At 44.7% G+C, this 21,273-nt stretch overlaps 1 protein-coding gene across 2 annotated transcripts in view; it reads right to left on the minus strand.

Moving 5' to 3' along the window:
• LOC106659298 (calcium-activated potassium channel slowpoke) overlaps positions 1-18,734 on the minus strand; it is a 58,757-nt gene extending 40,023 nt beyond the window's left edge. For both annotated transcript variants that reach the window (XM_023457819.1, XM_023457818.1), the window contains exons 1-5: positions 18,340-18,734; positions 5,471-5,532; positions 5,162-5,258; positions 4,768-5,031; positions 4,500-4,667 (exon numbers count right to left, since the gene is read on the minus strand). In XM_023457819.1, coding sequence (XP_023313587.1) covers positions 4,500-4,667; positions 4,768-5,031; positions 5,162-5,258; positions 5,471-5,532; positions 18,340-18,732 — 984 coding nt within the window. In that variant the 5' untranslated portion in view covers positions 18,733-18,734. The remainder of the gene's footprint in view (positions 1-4,499; positions 4,668-4,767; positions 5,032-5,161; positions 5,259-5,470; positions 5,533-18,339) is intronic.
• Positions 18,735-21,273: the final 2,539 nt, after the last annotated feature.

A 21,273-nucleotide genomic window follows, 5' to 3' on the forward strand; every position in this document is an offset into this window, starting at 1 on the left:
AGCTGTTTCAATAATCACGACAAAACCCAATATTTTTTTAATCAATTTTAACTCAATCACACATCAGGCATATCTACATAATTCATTACATGCATCGATTGATACTGGAAATCTCAAATTTTATTAAAAAAATAATTAAAAAGCAATATTCTACAGCAAGATATTATTAAAAAATATACAAGCCCAAGAAGAAATCAATAAATTTTTCAATGACTTACTATTTACATTTAAAAAATGTTGATGAGATTTCTAGTATATTCGACGCCACATTTACTTCATACTAAAAATAACTCACCTGGACAAGTCTTGTTTATTTTTGAATTTACTAAATTGTTGAATGTATATGTAAGGACATTGCAATTGTGATTTTCATAATAAGAAACGATATTTGTTGAATCTATAATATATTTTTATCTTTGCTTTTGAATAATAAATTTTCTAGAATTTCGAATTTGACGTTAGTCAAAAGGCAAAATGTGAAGAGGCTATAAAATTGTGCAAAAATATTAGTTATGTTTCATAATTTATGAAAGATAACGTTCATGTTTGATCAAATCCAAAATTAAAAGTGTATCATACTATAAAGAAGATGACTGAATTAGTAAAAGAAGCAACAACAACCTGCAGAGTAAAATTGACTTTATCAACAATTTTTTAGGTGTTATAAAGTCACACCATGGCCTGAAAGAAGTAAAAATAAGATCTGAATTGAGGCGCTTTTTTTAGAGTACGATCAAAGCTGAACTATTCTTTTGCATATCTGAAAGTGATCACATGACTTAAATGCCCAAACTTGTGTACTCTTTATTCTTCTCAGCACAAAAAGTTCAGCACAGTCATTGCAAGGTTCATTCAATCTTCCATTTTTGTTTAAAAACTTTAAAAATATAACTAACTACTTAAGGTAAATGTGGAACTGAAAATTGGATCATCTACATTGATCGCTTCACTTTCACTTACTATAACTGATCAAATTGAACAGCTATAGTACAAACCGTATAGCTTTCTTAAAGAACCACTAAGTAATATTTCATTGAGAATTTAATTAATGGTAATTTAATTAATAAAGTATAGAGAGTACGAAGAGATGAAATAGGTATTCAAAGATTTATGACATGACTGGACTCGGACAAGTATCATAATCGAAAGAGACAGGCAAAAGTTTACAAAATACCTCTTTCCATGTTCACGCTTGTATTCACCACTGTATTTGGATCTATTTCCTACAAGTTCTATTATCTCAGGTATACTACTGGCAAACATGGCCTGTAAGAACAAAATAATTAGAAGACTATAATACAATAGGTGAGAGAAAGAACAACAATTATGATTGTGATCTTTGAAAGTTTCTGTTTAAAAAGAATACTAGAAGATTATTTGTTTGATTGGTTTGAGATTATTGAAACGATAAGAAAAACTAAGAAAAGCCAAGACCAATGACCAATGACTTTTTGCAGATATATACATTTAGAGATTTTTCAGATCCATTTTTCAAAGCTGCAAGAGAGACGACGACAAGAAAGCAACATCATGATAAGCGGTGTATGAAATATGCTTTTCCCGGTCAACAGCTTAAAGAAAGCTAGTATATATTACGCGATCATCTTGGAAACTCCTAACAGCTCCGAACCATTGCTTCCATCACATGTATATATTTATGTACAGCATACACAAGAGGAGAGAAAAGAGAAGAATACAAAAATGAATCGATCGTTTTCTGTGTTCTGTCGGCGTCAAGCATTAAATTCGATTGCAGTCCGCTAGCTCATCGATTCGTCAATGCCAAACGCATCCGTGAGTCTACATCACAAAATAATATGAATTCAGACATTTAATGAATTCGTCTGATCACGCGTGCTATCGACTATGAAACACACGGATGTTTGAGAAGACTTGCTCGTCGTGAATTTTGGATCTTTCTATGCTTCCGCTGTTTTGCTTTTAATTTTGTGTAGACAAGTTCGTAAATTCAAATTTTTATTCAATTTTACTCATAGAAGAGGAAAAACGTGCAGTATGAAACAACTAATGTATAAAATATACAATTGATTCTACCATGCGAAAGGAATTTATTGCCGACTTTATATTCCTTCAAAATTTACTCATTGTTTAATTCTTAAAAAAGCACAAAACATTATGTAAGTGTCGATCTATTAATTGAAACGACAAAATATAATTTCGATTCAATATTTAAAGCGACTTGTCAGCAATGTAGTTGTTTTTAGTAGTAATTCACAGTCATGCACAGCAATTATACTCACTCTACCATCCATTCATTAAGAGTTGACATTTTAAGTTAGTTTACATTATGATAACGTGTTAATTCATCGCAAACGGGCAGTTAAGACTTCACCGAAAAATTACAAAGGCAACAATTTTCTTATTGGTCGGAAAAATATTTGCAAGTGTGATTTTAATTAATTAATTAATTAATAATTATTAAGTAAATCCGTATCGAAGTATCAAGTAAGAAAATATTTTGAAAAAATAACTAAATTTCTCGAGTGACAGTTTCAGACTTATTATAATGAGCGTAGCTATGGCAAAGCTGCATTACTGGGTGTTGCTATATATAATGCAACTGTCACTGGAAATGCGACACACAATAGCACACTGTAACACCGCTGCGCTTATCAGTAAATATTGTGATAATAGCTTCAAATGTGAAAACCTTATCTCTCGGTTATTATTATAAAATATATTAACTTCTGAAAAATTATTTTCACGGAACTCATAATTCTCTAGCTGCTCTGCATTCGAATCGCAAAAAAATGCAAAAATAACTTGACCGTTGAGAATGAATTATGATAAAGTACAAAAAGGACTAAAAAATAAAGAAAATATATAAAATATAGATATGTTTTGTACATTTACTGTAAAAAGATGTTTGTATTGAGTGCTTTAGCCTAATATATCAAAAACACACAACGTGTGTGACCAGCGTTCACGTGTGTGAATGTACGCTGGTGGCTATACGCGTTGGACCGTAGCCAAGCGAGCGAACCAACGTAAAAAAAAAATAAATAAACCCGAATGGCGAATTGCCATATCGCGATTTGCGTTAACGATACGGATTTACTTTTTTTGCTCCACCGAAAGAGTAAAAGAGAACTTTGATTTTTTTCTCGCTTTAAAATCGCTCATTTTTCCGAAAGTCACGTGAAGAAAAAAAAATATTAGATAATTGACATTTCAGTGTCTGCAATTATTTCTTTTGCAGCGGCAAAAACATGATACTCGTTCCGAAATGAACAGTGAAGACATAAGCCTTAGGGTGCCTTTTATATTTCATCGTCTTGAAGCGAAAAAGTTATATCTCAAAATTTGCTTAATAAATCAGAGTTGACCTCAGAGATTCTGGAGATTTCTGAACCTTTTCTGCTTTAATTCGATGATATATAGTAGAAAACTCTAAATTGGCATTAAGTATGATGTAAGAGCAAGTTCAGTTGTTCTTTGCACAAAAATACAAGTCCGTGAGTAGTACAAGTCAATGTTGAGAGAGGCAAAAGCTCACAACGATATATTACCCAGTGTTGGACAAAATATCCGGTTTATTCGTGATTCGTGCAAATGGCAGAGAAATTAAAACAACGCGATTCTCGTAAGGAAAATATGTTATTATGAGACTCACTGAATTGAGTGTTAATCCAAGCAAATTGGTTTCTCATATTATTTTTCTTCGATCATGAAATTTAACGCGATCTATTTTTCTTCGTGAACTATTGAAAAGGAATTTGAAATTTATTTAAGCTTTCTTTATCTTTTCCTTAACAAATACTAAGAACTCCGATTAATCAGTTTAGCTGTCGAAAATGTTCAATAAACAAGATCCACAGCGAGCGTTTGACTTTTTTTTCATTTGCTCAAATATTCGTATCGCTCGACCACTCGTTTGGTCTATCGCACATCCCTTTTACTAAAAATACTCGCGTCCGAAAAATCGAAGGCAAATATTTTTAGCTATTGCAAAGTATATGGGCCGGCGTTACTCGATTGCTATCTTTTCAGGGCAGAGTTTTTCTTTGTGCCGCAGCAATTGGATTCGCGCGGATACGTCGAGCGCCATAATAACACTTACAATTAAAAGCGAAGCTCGAGCAGGCCAAGCGACTCTTGCGATCGATCGATCCGCGCGAGATACTTGAGTGCTCTTTCAGCGAGCTCGAATTTTTAAGCAAATCGGGAAATATTCAGTACGGCTCGATGTGCTTTTTTTCTAAATCAAAATAGGATCTAATTATAGGTGATGATTGTTTGAAAATTGACACATATCGATTCGAGAGACGAAGAGAAATATAGATCGAGTTGGAGAGATATGAAAGAACAAGTATTACATTTTGTATACATATTTGTACATATACTTCGTTGAAGTATGCATTATATTAAGTTTGCGTCCTAATAGTGTTTTTGTAATTGGAAGCAAGAGATTAGAAGAATTATCGAGAATTTTTAATCGAGATAGAGAGAGCGAAAGTGAGTAATTGCGGTGAGCTTACCAAGCCGACGAGTAGAAAAAATACTAGGAATGTGCGGCCGAGTATGGTCTGGCAGTAAACATCGCCGTAGCCCACCGTCGACATGGTCACAATGAGGAAGTAGACGCAGGTCCAGTAGGATAACTGCTGCGGGTTCTTGAACTCGAACGGGTCCCCCGAGTTCTCGAGCTGTTGTCGTCGTTGCATTCATTAGAAAAGGCTGTTCTCGGCGCTACTCGAGATCTCTCGTGGCTCGGGCCGCGCGATCGCACCACGTTATCGTACTTACCAAATGGATGATACCGGCAGCCGTCAACCAGACGGAGATGAATATCGAGACCAGTTGAGCGAGTCGAATCGAGCTCGACGTCTTCAGGATGTTGAGGTACTGAAGTATGTCGGGCACCGTCATCAGTCTAAGAGCACGGAGGAACCTCAGCCCGATCCACGTGCGATCCAGGTAGATCGACACGAAAGACGGTGGTATCGTAAAGTAGTCCACGAACGAGTACATCTCCAGCATGAACCACAGCTTGTCACTGGCGGCGATAAACTGCGTGACCCCCCGACGCCCCAAGCAAAATTTCATCATTTTTCGATACATTTTCTCTCTCCCACACACACACAACACACAACATATATCACAAATTGCCCTTCAATTTTGCCCCGCAATTCATACTTACGCGTATAAAAAAGTAGACCATAAAAAATATATTAAAAGCTAAGTCTATCTGCTGAGTAATGTTGTTGCTCCATTTCTGGCAACGTTCCACCTCCTCACTGAAACAGATCACAAGCGAATGCAAATTTTTGTTGCGTTATATATCTAGCAAGTGTGCGTGTCTCGAGCTACGTGCGTTATATAGTATAAAGTGCAATATATGTCGGCAATCATTGAGGTCACGCCAATATTATATTATGTTTTGCGTTAATCTTCTTTAAGGGCCACGCGCTTAAATCGTGCAATTCTGTATATTTAAAATTTTTCGTACCTGGAGGCGTCGATGAAATATATTATAAGCGACGCAATACTAAGGATGAAAACTAGCACCACCTGCAAAAAAAAGAAAAAACACAGTGTGAGAATATGGTTCAAGAGTTTTTTTTTCATATTGAGTGGAGGTTCATGAGTTTCATAATGTCGGTACAAACGTTTTTCGATCGTTTCAAATATCAATCTTTTCAATTCTTTCATTTAAAGTATCAAATAAAAAATAAAGGCACCCTTAAACTGGTAGTCAGAAGTAATACTTCACGCATAAGCAGTGGCGTTTTTTAATTAAAATGGAAAATGACACGAAAGCACAGGTAAACTGTAAAAAGGCAGTTGCACAGCGTATATCTATGGACATTTCTGGTGTTTGATTATATCCTCAGAAGAGGTAAAAGGTAGATATACCGATGGATTGAGGAGCTTTCAAAGCTTATTACTTCTCGAGTACCGGTAAGAAGGTTAAAAGTCGAAGTAAATTGTCGAAAATCATTATAGCGCAGTGAAGTTATGACTGCATCGGGGGATCGTTAAAACTGTAACGAGCTTTTGTTCCGGGGACAAAAATGCTCTCTCTCTCTCTCTCTCTCTCTCTCGAATCGATTGAATTACGACAGTCGAGTTTTACGCGCGGCAGATAGAAAAAAAAGTCAATTGGAAAGTCTTCGGACGACAAGCATATTTAAGATAAAAAGACGCAGGTAAGGCGCGCTCAGTCTCGACGCGAGTCGAGGAAAGAAGGAAAAAATCGGAGTTTAGGGGTTCAAAAGAGCAAAATGTAGAGCAAACAAGACAGAAATCAAGATTAACCTGAATCAAACTATATACATCATTAGTGCGCGCACATTCGCATTCACACACAAGACACAGACACAGACGCGCAATGCAGTGTAGTCGTATCTATTTCTGAGTTTGGATGACCCACTCCCCTGATGTACGGATATATAACGTACACGCTATATAGATATAGGTCGACGTTATATATGCATCAATGTAGGATAAGAAGAAGGGCCAAGAGCTATACGTCGACTGCGAGTGCGAAGTAAGCGCGGCGGCAACATGAATCGTCTGCTGCTGCTGCTGCTGGCTTTGCGCCTCGTCGACTCAGGGATCAGGCCAAGCTGGCGAACGCGCGTCTTCCTCTTATCCACTTCCTTTTCTCGAAAGCAAATTACATACGTTTCACACGAGCTCGAATCAAGACAATCAGGCTAATGTAGCTTCTCCATTTCTTTCTCTCTTTCTCGTCTCGTTTCCTTCTAATCTACATTATAACATGCCAGGCGACGCGCGCGTACGCGAAATTAGCCACCCCTGACGAGCTCGGCCTCATACCCCCTGCACTCGTTTGCGCAAGGGATGTAGGCGCGAGATCGCTGCGCGTCACTAGTAGTAGTGGCAAATACATCGTGTTTGCGAGCGGCAGTCGGTATATTCTTGGCTGCTGCAGCGCGTATGCGTGCTTGTGTGCTTGCTCGCTCGCGCCCCTCCTATAGTCGGTCCGTTCGTGTCCTAAGTACTGCACGCTGCGCGTCGCTGCACACATAGACACACGGGCGCGACCTATAAATAAGCGGCGCACGAAAATAACCCGCGCGTGCATAGAGAGAGAGAGAGCGTCGTCGACGACGAAGAGAGCGACTAAGAGAGAGAGTCGAAGAGGTGGCGGCGGCGGAGCCTCTGTCGCGAGCGACCATTTGGCAGATCGTAATAATAAGCACGCGGTGCAGCTCTCTCTATTACGAGATTGCACCGAACTGCGGTGGGCGCGCGAACTCCGTTAATTTGACGAGCGGCCGTTAAGTGGCTTCGTTAGATCGCTTTAGCAGACTCGAGCGCGCAAAGGCTCTCTCTTTCTCGATACGCGAGGCCTCGAGCGACGAATCTCGTTAATCGACATCGCGTTGCGCACCCGTTTTCCAAATTGCACCTCGCGCAAGCTCCGAAATTCGCATAGCTCGTGCATACATAGGAAATACGGCGCGTCTAATAATAAAGTCGGCGACTCGCGCCTAAAAGACCACACGATAGTCGTCGCGCGACCGACTCGCGTATAGAGCTGTGCAGCGCAGCTCGCTGGAAACAATATTATGATGCAAATGCCAAAGACCCTTGTGATTTTCGAGGCGCTTTTTCTCTCGACATCGGCGTTCAAAGGACCACTCGTGCGGATGCTCTGGGACTCGGCCTTGTCGGCGTCTCAGGGTCGTGCTTACCATGTAAGATGAATCGATATAATGACGCACGTACACGATATGAGCCACGGTCTGTTTGCTGTCGATAGCGACATACTCGCGATCGGCGATTCGCCTTGTAAGTATATAGCTGTACGAAATTACGAATAAAAAGAAATTCACCTCTTTCTTTATATCATCAAGCGTGAAATGAGCTCGATAACTTTTTTCATTTCGCATAAATAAGGTCGGCTATAGGGGGCAAAGCTCGACTCGTAGCGCTATAATGTGTGCATTACATGTAGCCCGTATACGCTACCAAATGTAAAGACCGACGCGTTTGTCACACGCGACTCGATTTAACGTCTGCGGCCGCGCGGCGAGTGTGCGTAAGATCGCGGCGCATGTATACGATATACGTGTGCGCGCGCCAAATCAATATTGTACACAGTGTATATATTACGAACGCGTATACGCCCTAAGAAAGCAGCTGCGCGCCCCGTACGTACTTTTAGTACGTACAGCTGGCCGACTCGAGGGTGTATAATATACACACAGGCACGAGCTGACTCGCACACTGGCACAGGCACGAGGCGCAGCATAAAAAGTGTGTCTTAGCCTCTGGAGAAATTCATTCCTTCTTTTTCCGAGGCGCGCGCCGAGCGAGCACTTTTACGAGCGGCATTTTTATTGCTCGACTTTTCCTCCGCCAAGCCGAGTGGATCATGCAACTACGTAGATCAACGGAGCTTGGCTTTTCACCTATATAACAGCCAACACGCACACACACGTAATAGCGACGCGTCGACTACTACCTTCTCTCGTGCTCGGAATGTGTAATCTCCGATGTTGAAAAAATACTGTATTTTTCCCCCCATAAATTGACGTGGAAAAAATGAAGAAAATAATGCTTCATTAACCTGCGGTATAATTCACGTATACGCGTAGATTATCGGTAACAGACCGAGACCGTAATGTAGATCAGAGAACGCTAATAACGATACAATTTTATTATAATATTAAAAAATAGCGACAATAATAAAAATAAACAAATAATAACGGCAACCGTACAAGAGCGTCTGGCGTTGCTTCGATCGCTGCGGCGTTTAAATAAATAAAAAGTCGCTAGCACTGGCAAGTAGTATAGCTGTATATTACGACCTGCAGCGGCAGCAGCGCGTGTGTAGCGCATGTGAAACGTGCCGACGTTATATACGCCACACACGAGATCGATTTTGCCACGCTCGCTCGTGTTCGTTCGTTCGTTCGTTCGTTCGCTCGCGCGCGACCCTATTTTATCTTCTCGATGTAATCTAAACACATGAATTAAGAATGCGCGTTACAGTACACGGTGCAGCCCCTAGACTAGCGCCGATAGAACGAGCCGCAACAACTGCCCGACGAGTCTCGCTCCTTTTTTCCGTGAAAATATCCTTTTGGCGGTGTATTTTATACGTTTAGCGAGCGAATTGACCTTCTCTCGAGTCAGGAAAAACAGCGCCAAGAAACATCGCTCGATCCCAGCAGAGGAATGAGCGTACCGCGTCGATTCGAGATAACGAGTGCAGTTGCCCAGCAGCTCGGCCGCGCGCGCCGGGGGTGGAACGAGGTGCGCGGAGTCTGCTAGCGCGAGTTTATCAAGTACTTATACTTTGGGCGTTTATCATATATAACCTATATACATATATGTACAATCCAGCCCGTGCCTCCCTCTCTCTCTCTCTCTCTCGGTGCCTGACTGCCTGACTGCCGTTGCCCGCCACTCACACGAACGACGCGCGATGTAGGTCACTGGGTTATCGCCCACACGAAACCGCGGATGCAGGCCGGCAGATTAATTGCCCTCTACCTTTGGCCCCCCGCCTTGTAATATACCAACGACGAGCCCCAACGAAATGGAAAAGTTTAACGCCTCTCCCATTCGCTTGCGAAATGACGATTGCCCGCTGAGTCATGGTATATAATGTTCACCCCTTGCTCTCGTGTAACTAGCAGCCGCACGCGACATTTAATATATCAATCGAGTCTTCCAAGTGTGTACCGAGTGCTAAAATAGTCGAGAAGATCGATCGATACGAGGCGATCGTGACAGAGCACATTGCACGTGTGCAGCGCCCCATATAACAGACTCCGAGTTCGATGCAAGCTCCGGTGCAAACGGAAATATCATTATTTTTACAGCACGGCACGTGAGATAACATTGTCAACTTTGTATATTTTGTATCGATCAAATATTTATGTAAAATATTTTCAATTGAACGTATTTCACATTCACTGAAATATGAGTATTTAACTTGTTAAATAAAATTGTAAAACGAATGAGTACTGATGTGCATAAGCAGATTACCGCTCTGGTGCGACAATTCAGAAAACAAACGAGCAAAGTCATTTCGCATTTGATAAAAAAAAAGCGAGAGAGAGAGAGAGAAAACGAGTATGAACAGAGGCGCAAAAGTTAGCTTTCATAAAGTGCAAAGCGAGTAGGCAATAATCGTTTGCGAGGGATCGTAACCCGTGTATATAAGCTCCAGGGATTTTAATCGGTTCACCCGCAGCAAGTATTTCATTTTGTCCCGAGCGCGCGCGCAAAAGTACCCAATGCGGAAAAGCCGCGCGCGACGATGAGCTGCGTATCGAAGATTTGTTTATTCGTCAAAATATTTCGCGAGAATAGCTCGAGCGTCGACGAAATACCAGCGCGATGCGTTGCGCGCAGCACACGCGAGTTTATTAGGCAGCGCTATGCCAGGCATTCGTTCGGCTTTCGTGTAAGCTGTCGAAGTGGTATATATACAGAGAAATTCGCGTATTATGAGAAAAGAAGAATATATTGAGAGACGCCTGCTACCTCGACCTATGTCCAATGGACAATAGAACGTGTCGTTGAGCGGCTGCTGCTGCTCCGGTAATAGTGCAGTGGTATATACTCGCATGCAGCAGCAGCATATAGAGATAGGGTTAACGTCTTTGCTCAGCCGTTAGTTGTCTCACGTAGCATCTTTGTCAACATTGCCGCGCTATTGAACTATTGTATCCGCTTTTGTAAACAGACACAGACACGTGCACTGTATATATAGATTATGTATAGCTTCTGCTTGAAATATATAACATAATCTATTCACTGAAAGTTCATGAGTTCATTTTTCAAGCCACTTTTAATATTTATCAATACTTGGAAATGGCAAAAAATTGATGGAAAATCTTCTGAATTTCAGTACGAGTTTAAAGAAAGAACAAAAGCTAAGTAAAAACCAATTTTTTATGATAAAGAATTAGACTCGAGCACCAGAGTTTGAAAATATTGAGCTACAAGAATGCGAGAGTAGTTGCAGTAAAAATTGTTCAATCTGTTCATACACATCACAAATTTCTCAATGAAATTTCTTCGACACGGCCCGTTTCAAAAAATTTCTCTATCCATGCAGAGAAGGCGCGGAAAATCGCAGTAGTTGAATCTCGAGATGACGACACGATCCTCGTGTTTTTTTAAAAACAACAACAAATGCAGAAACAGGCGCCGTGGGAGAAGGTAAATGCGATTATGTCACGTTACAAAGAGGCTCGCTCGTACGTGCACGCATAATAAATCTGTTACACCCTTGGAAAAACGCGGAGTTACTCTGGCTTGGAGCCAAGTGCACTCCTTCGACTGCGCTGCACACACACACACATATACTCGATTCTCGGCTATTATGATCTATGCCCTTGCAACTTTCTTCTCCTTCTTCTCGTCCTTTCTTTTTTGCTCGAAAGTCGGCTGGCGGGCTCACTCGATCGCATGATTGCTTAATTGCTCTTACATTATTTTTCGGGAAGTACTTAATGTACATCTTGGGTGTCAGGAGAAAAGTTACTCGACTGCATTACAACTGGGTGCAGGTCGCGCGTATTGTTAACGAAAGAAGACCGCATTTTCAGGTTGCGGCAGAGGATCATTATTTCAGTCGGGGAAATATCCTCGCGAACTTATTATTCGGGTCGACGTTACATCACGCTCGCGCGACTATACGCGACTTTGCTGCGCTGCTGGAATATTTTCCTCATTACTATATACGCTTGCCGCCGCGCGAGCGTCTCTCTGCCTGCTGTGCTCCGTATAGATCGTATACAAGCTTCGCCGCTGCAAGTTTACTGCCTCGTCGTACGAATACACACACGCGCGCAACGCCTTCGAGCCACATAATGATGCAAACGCGTATCGATTGTAGCACAGCTACATTACGCCGCTTGAAATTTTGGCCTGAGCTATTTTTAACCCTGATATATACTCGCGCAGTGCGATTATTTCTCTCTCTCTCTCTCTCCCACTCAACATTCATTTCTTGGTTAATGACTTAAAGTTTCATGCGAGCTATCGAAGCCGTTAATAACTCAATGAGGACTGGCCTGGCAGAGATATATATTCGAGAGCAATTCGAATTTACGCGGGAGCAAAGTGTTTTGCGATTCCAACGTTGATGTATCGCTTAATATTGAAACGAGGCTGCTATGTGTACGTTTGTATGCTGCATGCGTTTCGGCCCTGGGCTTAGCGTGTAAGCGCGTATCTATCGCGCGGGCGAGTTCGAGCCCATGCACGATATACGAGTCACCGCGCAAATATATTCCGATATTGTCCGCGCGCCGCCGCCGCCGCCGCCGCCGCATGGCTGCATGTGGCACGTGTGTTAATTTAGGCCTACCGCGTATATACCGTACTCAATGATTTATCATTGTTGAATCGGACCGACGAACTAGTTTCCGTACCTTCTGCTTATGTACACGTACGATCGAATAACCGCAGAAACAACTCCAAATGCTGTACTCCGAATACTCAAAATATCGTGTGACGTTTTTGCCGAGCATATTTGCCGAAATAAGCGAAATAATTCAAATCGCTTACTTAACGTTGCCGCATAAATCGTCTACAGCAATCCCACTCATAGATCGACTTATTTCCGGCCCCTTTTTTCAAAGCTTTGATCTAAAAAGACGACACTTCCATTATCGTTATGAGCTGTAAATTACTTAAATGGATCGAGTGGGAGCGCAGCAAAAAAAATACAGGTATAGATTTCATGGTCATTTTGGAAAATGATCTCTTCTAAACTCATCTTATGTTATTGCAATAACATTGATCTTTTACTTTTCTGCAGAAACGATTCCTTTCCGGTTTATTTGTGGATTTGCAGAGAAGAAAATTTCCATTTGAGTTATTTCTAAACGAACGATTAGTACAATTATGAGTCGCTAGAAGTGGCATCAAAACAAATCATTATAATGGGTTTGTTCAGATTTTTATATACGTAATAAGTAGACGAAGGCAAAAAGATGTCATTCCAGTAAATGAGTCATTCTAAAAATTCAATATTAAAATCTGGGTGTGATCAAACATGATACCTATTATCTTTCTCAACAAAAATAAATATGCACATTGAAGATTTGTTAACATTGGCTCGAATTAAGTTTAATATTGATTTGATAGCCATTTTAATGAACTGAGAATACGAACGAAAAGCTAATGTCATGTATGAATGTTCATTTGCCAATGTTACAGAGATGCTACAGCTGACAAGTCAATACAACCAGACAGCTGTTGTTTTTCTCTAGAGCGACAATAAGCTCGAGCAATGGAGCAAGCACTCGAAAGTAGGTTGGCCATTAGCCTCGTAATATGTGCAGTGAGTGTGTTTGTGTATGTGTATGTGTATAAAACGAGAGAAAAAGAAACGGCGAGATACGTCTCGAGCAAGTTAAGTACTAATATCGTTTTCGGACCGGTAATCGATATGTGTTTGCTCGTGTCCTTCTTTCCGGCGCGTACACAAGATGGGTTTAAAAGCGGATCCGTGCGCTGCTGATGGGCACTAGCCCCTAAGTACATAATACGCCGTTATATAGGGAGAGGGCGCGTTTTTAGCGATCGATACCGATAGTTGCAAGTAATTTTGTTAAACGAATATGACGTGGCACCTCATAATATTCTTGCCTGGGGTGGGGAGGCATCGTCGTTGATCATTAACAACGCATTTAACTCGATATAAATCAAAGACCCAACTTGAGCTTGCAATATCTTAAATTTGCCAAGATTGAATTACGTAGCTGAGATCAGCCTTGGAGCGATCTCGAACGAGGGACGTGAAATTTATGAAGGCTCGTATTATACGGACTACACCGAGGCTCGCTCACACGCACGCACACGTATATATTGAATAATCATTTCTGCTTACTCGTACGCGCGCTGCTGCGTTGAGAAATTGACCTTTGACACATAGACACGTATACAGAGTTGCGCTTGCAAGCTCGCAAGATTACCTGAGGCGCGGCGATTCGAGCTTGCAAGTATAAGCTCATGTTTGCCAAGATGAGCTTCTGCAATGCGATTTTCTGGTCGCATGAGCTTGTCGCGCTGCATACACACAGCCTATAGCATATAAGTGGACGAAAGCCTAGATAGCTTTGATCTTTGATTATAGCATAAGAATGTAACGTCGTTGCAGCGTAACCTCATGTCATATACGCGCTTGAATCGGCATTTCGTTAGCTTCAAATTGTTCTCGAGCCGTTACGTATAGGTAAGCCGCATCGAATAGGAATCTTATCGGCACTTGTTTTCGTACTAAAAGGCCAGATTAATCGCAGCTTCAACCCACTTAAAGCAGACACACATGGCCGAGTAGCACGAGCAAAAGCTTGATAGCTGGGTGCAGTCCAGCTCATCTTCTTCCTTCTCCCTCTCTCCCTCTCTTCCCGATCTATCTGTCTCTTTGCCTAAGGTTTCTTCCAAAGAGATTAACGCGCACCGTGGACAATTCAATCGTTGTGGATTAAGGCTTTCATTGAGCAGTCGAAGCGCGCGACATATACCCTATAAGATAATCGATTCGCTCGATTGTGGCCTACGTGCCAATTTTTTTACTTTTTATATTTTTTTTCCGCTCTTAAAGAGTCTCGAGACGAGGCAGGATTCAACCGCTGAAACGAGCACCAATAAATTTCCAACTGCGAGAAGGAAGAAAGAAAAAAGAGTATAAGAGGAAAAAAGCTCGCGAGTCAGGGAAAAAGTGGCCTTGCTGAATCGCGCGCAGCTTGCAGGTGAAATTACAACTGGAGTCGCGCGCGCGCGCGCCAGGAAAATCCATTTGCTCTCGTCGAGCTTTGAGATTTTTCGCAGCTCGTGTATACGCAAGCTTTCTTTCAAGACGTGCGCGCGCGTATTAATTTACAGGGAGATAACATCAAAAAGCTTTTACGTATACGGTGTATGTCGTCGTCGTCGTCGTCTAAAAAAGAAGCGCGGGACGCGATTTATGCAGGCACGTTTCTTGCAATGGTCGACGTCGTCGTCGTCATCATACTAGGCGCGCGCGCGTGAAATTTCGCGACTAAATTTAAGCTCTCATTAATTAATGGCTCTACAAGAGTCTTAGGCTCTCTCTTTCGCGGTTTCTCGACGCGCTGTCGCGCGAGCTTGCGCACACACTCCGAAAAATCCAAAATAATCTGGCCGCGCGAGCGACATGGAAAGCTTCCGGTTCGTCGCAAGACCATAAAAAAAGCCAGTCAGCCAGCCAGCTCGAGCGATCCCTCCCTCGCGCGCTCGTCGAGTATCATGGCCATACGTATACACATAAGGCACATAATATGCATTTACCAAGCGAGTAAATTCTCGAGTTAAGCTGCGAAGCCTTAGTTGATCCTATGCGACGGGGGTAACGTGCTCGCTTTCATCGGATTCGAGAACTGCGTATAGGAGTGCGCGCTATACGACGACACGTAACGCTGTCTCGGTTTGTGGGGTAGTTGCTTGAGATGTGCGAGGCAGCAGCAGCAGCAGCACACACGTATATATATGTAATATGCACACGTACACGTACGCTGTGCAGAGGCACGATCGCACGTATATAGCTGCTAAAGCACAGACACGCGCACAAAGGCACACATACATGGTTGGCGCACCTATATATATAGAGAGAGACGCGGGAACGCGAGCGCCGTCTATAGAGATGGATATACACACAAAGTAAAGTGGGTCAGTCGTATGCTTTTCTCTCTCTCTCTCTTTCTCTCTACGTTCCAACTCGGAGAGGGTATGTATTCCGACTCGAGCTGTAGCGCTCTCTCTCTCGCTCTCGGTCTGTGTATGGATAGCGCACGCGCGCGCGCACCTATCTCGACGCGTACAATAAAAAGCATTCGCGATATACTCTCTGCACCCTTCCGCGGATCGTATAGCGAAGTCTCATTTTCAGCTGCTTTTTCATCAACTTTTCACTAACAATAATAATCATGAGAAAAAAAAATATTGACGAAAAGCTCGCGCGGTCGAGTGTGAGCTTTGCCGAGCCCCGCTCCGTGTACTACATATCTACGTACTCTGGCAGCTGGTTTTAGATAAATTCCTGCCTATCTGTGCGAGTTGCATCTAGATGTTTGCGCCCACGATTAATTAACGTATTGGATCGATGTAAATCGCACACGAGCATGCGGTGGATCGAAGAGAGAGAGAGAGAGAGAGTTGTAGACCGGGTGGAGAGCTTGCAAGGATGGAAAAAAGCAGCCTCGGCAAAAGGATGCCTCGAGAGCTGGCAAACATATCGAAAAGATGCTTGGCGCGCACTCGACGAGAGAGAGAGAGCTGCACAGCTCTCTCGTGCATCACGTGTATAGATAATCGATAACCCGATAACCTCGGAACAAATCGATAGGGGCCACTTGTGTACGCGCGCATCGGACCGCGAGCGAGCTCGAGCTGAGTAGCGAGCCGAGAGCGACGAATGGATGATTAATTATGAATGCGAGATCGTCACGCAGAGTGCCATGTGTCAAAATGGAATATTATCAAGCGGCGGCAGCGGCGGCCACGCGCGCGTCAAACGCTCGGCAAACACGTCACTCGAGCCCAATGACAACGATTTCAGCTTGCGAGAGCGAAAAAGATCCGAGGCTCGAGCGCGCCGTAAACAAGTCGACGACGAGAGAAGATTGCGCCTTGACCCTCGCGAGCGCGTGGAGAGCTTTACATATCGTGCCCACGCGAGATCCTTCGATACAGCTGCAGCATATAATCAAATCGCAGCTGCTGCGCAGAATAAAGCTAGCATAGGATTCTGATGCTGTTTGTTTTCCCATGCGAGTGGCTTTGGCAGCTGCATTATTCAACGGTACGTTGGGATCGGCAGCTCGATAGCGCGCCATAGCCGTGCACAGCCAGAGTCGGGCGGCATTTATCGAGAACACAGAAATAATTTGCAGCATCGACGAGTCGGCGAAACTTGGCTGAAATCTTCGCTGCCGAAGAGCTACTACGGAGCAGTATGGATCGCTCCCGGCGCAGCGTGTCTCATAAGGGAATCTTTAGACGCTCATTAGGTTTGCTCGAGGCGTAACGTGACGCTAAAACCTCGTTAAAGTTTCGTGTCATTGTCGGCGAAGTGGCGCAGCAGCAGCAGCAGCAGCAGCCGCAGCCACAGCTCGAAACTTTTGAACAGGCGCGCATAATAATCATGATAACGTGTCGAAATGAACTCGAGTTATTAGCTCCTCGGTCGCGAGCGAGGCTGAATTAATGAAAATCAAGGCGCGCGCGTTCCTGTACATAAGCATGAAACATGGACTAGCAAAAACTTGTCGTGTTTCAAATGAAAACTATGCGCTTGTAGCTCTGCAATGAAATATACTGCACAAGCACTTATCTGCTGTATATCTTCTCACATACATACACACATACAGACACAGACACGCACACTCATACGAGGGACGCTTGAGCACGCGAGCGACGCGGATTACACGACGATAGTTTAAAAGAACGACGGAAAAAAAATAAAATGCGGAAGAAGAAGAGGAAGCCGAGAGAAAGAAAGGGAGAGGCTACATTTTTTACATTTTTTCTTTCTGCATGCATATGTCGAAAATCAGAAGTAAGGGCTAAATTGAAAGGGTTGAAAACATTAAAATATATAGACAATTTTCTCTTGGTGTTTCTACTAAAATTACCTATAAGAGATTTTTCAAAGACAGTAGTATACTGAATTTTAATGGAGTTTGTCGAAAAAAAGTTGAAAAATATACTCAAGTGTGCCGTGCCGTGTAGCGAAACGCAAATAAGCTAATTACTTTGCTTTTTTTTTGCAAAACAATAGGACAATCGATCGAACGGACAAGATACACAGACACGCAGTGTGTGTGCGGAGGCTATATGCACAGGTGCAATCGACAATAAGAATGGCGGGGGCAGGCGAACTTATGCACAACAAAGGAAAAATCGCGCGGGGGGAGCATCGTAACTCGTATAGGTTGGCATAATCGATGGATCGCGATCGATTTGGAGGACGTGTAGCTGCTCCTCGTACTCGACTCGCAGCGGAAGCAAGTCGGCGGGTAATGGTCGTGTCTGGAGGAGCTTTGCAAGCTTCAACGAGCCAACGAAAATTGCTTCATTGTCCGTCGCGATCTTTGTCCTCGCTCGCGGCTTTTCTCTCTGCAGCATACGTGCATGCATACATATATGCATGCAGGAAAGAGAGAGATGCACTCGAAAGGCTAGTCGTTGACATTTCACCTCGGAAGCTCGGCTCAGCTCTCGTGTCGCGTAGTAGCGGCGATTGGCTACTACTATACAATACGTATATCGTTAGAGTAGAGCTTTTTCTCATCTCGGACGCGTGCAGAGCAGTAGAAATAGGATAGATCGAACGCGGATGATGATTATACTCACGAGTATGCGTCCTGTGGTCGTCTGACCGGATATGAGCTCGCCGGCCCAATCCTTGGCCTCGGTCATGAAGGTGCCCTCGAACTCCTTGCCCTGCCTGGCCGCCTTCTGCTCCTTCTGCTTGGGGTCGCCGGGCGCGAACTCCGGCTCTTTGCGACAGCAGAGGAAGGCGAACGCCCTCCAGAGCAGGACTATGAGGAGGCCGGCGAGGAAGGTGAATATGCTCGAGAGCACGAAGCACCACCACTTGCGCACCTTGAGGCAGTCGTCGATGCTGAGGACCGGCGAGTCGCTGCCGCCGAGGCCGGCCACGATGTTGGCGGGCATCGTCGGGCCGCCGTTGACCCCGGCCGCGGTCGCGTCGTTCAGCAGGCTCTCCTCGACGCACGACGTCATTATTCCTCGTCGGGTCGCTCGGCCTAATTATTATTATCGTCGTCGTCGTTGTCGCCGCACAACCGCGCACCAACGCGACGCTCCTCCTCCTCCTCCTCCTCGCACACGAGCACTCGCGCACTAATGCAAGAGCTCCAGCTTCTTCTTTCTTCTCAACGACATCAACGTCTCTTTTCACCTAACTTTCGTTTTATTTTTTTTTTACAACACACACACTACCACACACTTCTCTGTCGTCGTCGTCGTCGTCGTGGTGATTCTGTCCCACTTCACCGCCTCCTACGACAGTTCTTGGACTTTTTCCTGTTGACGCTCATGAACGTAATCCGGGATGCGAAATGGCCTGGCATGCGAAATTGGCTGCTGGCCCAGCGCTGCCAGCCGTACCTAGTCCCACGATCGGCTTGGCGACGACGCCGTACTTCCTCATCCTCGGGATTGCTCTGATCCAACTCGCCAACCGTTGAATGACTGCTGCTCCGTTCGACTACGACTGCGACTACACCGGCCTGCCGTGACTCATGACAATTAATCGCTGGACTGCTCGTGGTGGTGGTGGTGGTGACGCTGCTGTTGATGGGGCCGTCGACGATGGTCAATCTGATCGGCGGCCGCGGCTTCATTGCGTGCGCGCGCCACGTAGTCACAAGCTGAGTCGGAGCGGTAGTCGCAGCAGCACACCGTGATTCCGGAGTGACTCGACGAGCTCATGCAAAACACCCATAAACGAGACGGGGCTGCGCTACTATACGCTGCCGACGAGCGAACGAACGAACGGGGCAGGTGGCTAGAAAAAAATCCAGAGACGCTCCGAGGATCGATTCGCTGCCGAGGTTCTATCGCACGCAGTGTCAGTGGCAGCTGCAGAGCTCTTGGAGCAAACTCGTCGTCGTAGTCGCGCCAGCCTATTCGCTCTGTTTACGCCGCGGCCTGCGCACAGAAGCACATAGCACAGCACAGCACGGCTCGGCTCGGCTCGGCTCTCTTACATGGCACGTAGCGCAAATTGCTGCGCTCGCACACGACCTACATATACTCATGAGCGCGCAAAGACGACGACGACGACCATCATTTTGCACTCTGTCACTCGGTCGTGTGTGTACTACTGCCGTTGGTGTGCGTATGCCTGCACCGCCGACACGGCGCAGCAGCACGCAAAGACCCCGTTCAAACGCAAAGGATCGATGCACATTTTTTCCCAGCCACTGGAAACTTCATGTCTTTGCTGGCAGCGATCGGATCCACGGCGAGCTTTTTTCAGCCTTTCTCAGCTGCTGCTGCTGCTGCTGCTGCTGCTGTTTACGCCACGAACCGTAGCACTAGTTCCCGACTGGCTCAGTCTTTCTCATTCGATCCAACGATGCGTGCACCTATATACTACTCGCACTCGTTTATATATCTGTAACTGTGTGTATGTTATATATAAAGCTCGAGAGCGCGTCTCGGTTCACGACTCGGTGGTGCTTTCCATTCGACACACTTACTAACACTGCCTCTGTCGCGGCACACACAGCGACTCTCTTGGTTCACAAGCTCGCCTCTCGCTCTCCGTCTCACTCGGTCGCGTAGAGCTTTTGCGATGCGCAAAGGTAGCGTAGGTATATAAGCGCGCGCAGCGCACCACCACCACCACCACCACCACCGCCAGCGCTACCACCGCCGCACCAGAGCGACGGAGAGAAAGATAGAGAGAGAAAGAGAGAGAGAGAGAGAGAGAAGCGCGCAATCAATACGCAACAATGGACCGGGACGACGACCAACTCGCACGCGCACACACATCAACGCGAGCACCAGCACACACACACACACATGCACGCCTAGAGGCGCTCGCTATTTTCGTCGGTCTATCTTCGCTTCGTGGGAGAATCTCTTTCTGTACGTGTGCAGCCCGTTTACGCTATTTATACGTCGATATAGGCCCACGAGGGCTCACCCATACATATACACAAGCGTATACAGGGAATATTTATTTGCGTCTCACGTGCTAAGCGTATTCTCGAATCCTATTTCGGCAGCTACGCTGCATCGCCAAAGACTCGACATCACGTGAATTGGCTCGCAAGCTCGAGCGAGCTTCGCGATAACAGAACAACGACCTGCACACACAGGCAGTGGCAGCAGCTCTCCATGCGATCGTCGCTTCAGTCAGTTTGCCGTGCATCGTCTTCTCTATGCGCAAGTCGGCGCATACGGAGAGAGCTTGCAAGCTCGCGGAATCAGGCTCGTGCATATACACACACACGCACACACACGGATGGGCGATTTAAACGGGTCGAGGCGCGCAGCGGTGTTGCGCCAGCTGCGCGCATATCATTTCCGACTCTGCAAGCTCGAGAGTCTATATGTAGCTATATAGACTGCGGCGTACTGCGCACCCTTCCACTGTGCTGCACTACGAATCCTTCTATGGGTGTGTCTGTGTGCGCGCCTGTGTGCGTCCCAACGAAACTCGGCCAACGTACCAATACGTATAGCGTGTACCGAGGTACACCCCTCGTCGTAGGCTGCCGGTTGTTTTCCACTACTGCTCTATCTACAGTA

The sequence above is a fragment of the Trichogramma pretiosum genome, unplaced genomic scaffold, assembly GCF_000599845.2.
Source record: "Trichogramma pretiosum strain Unisexual culture from Peru unplaced genomic scaffold, Tpre_2.0 scaffold85, whole genome shotgun sequence".
Taxonomy (NCBI): Eukaryota; Metazoa; Arthropoda; class Insecta; order Hymenoptera; family Trichogrammatidae; genus Trichogramma; species Trichogramma pretiosum.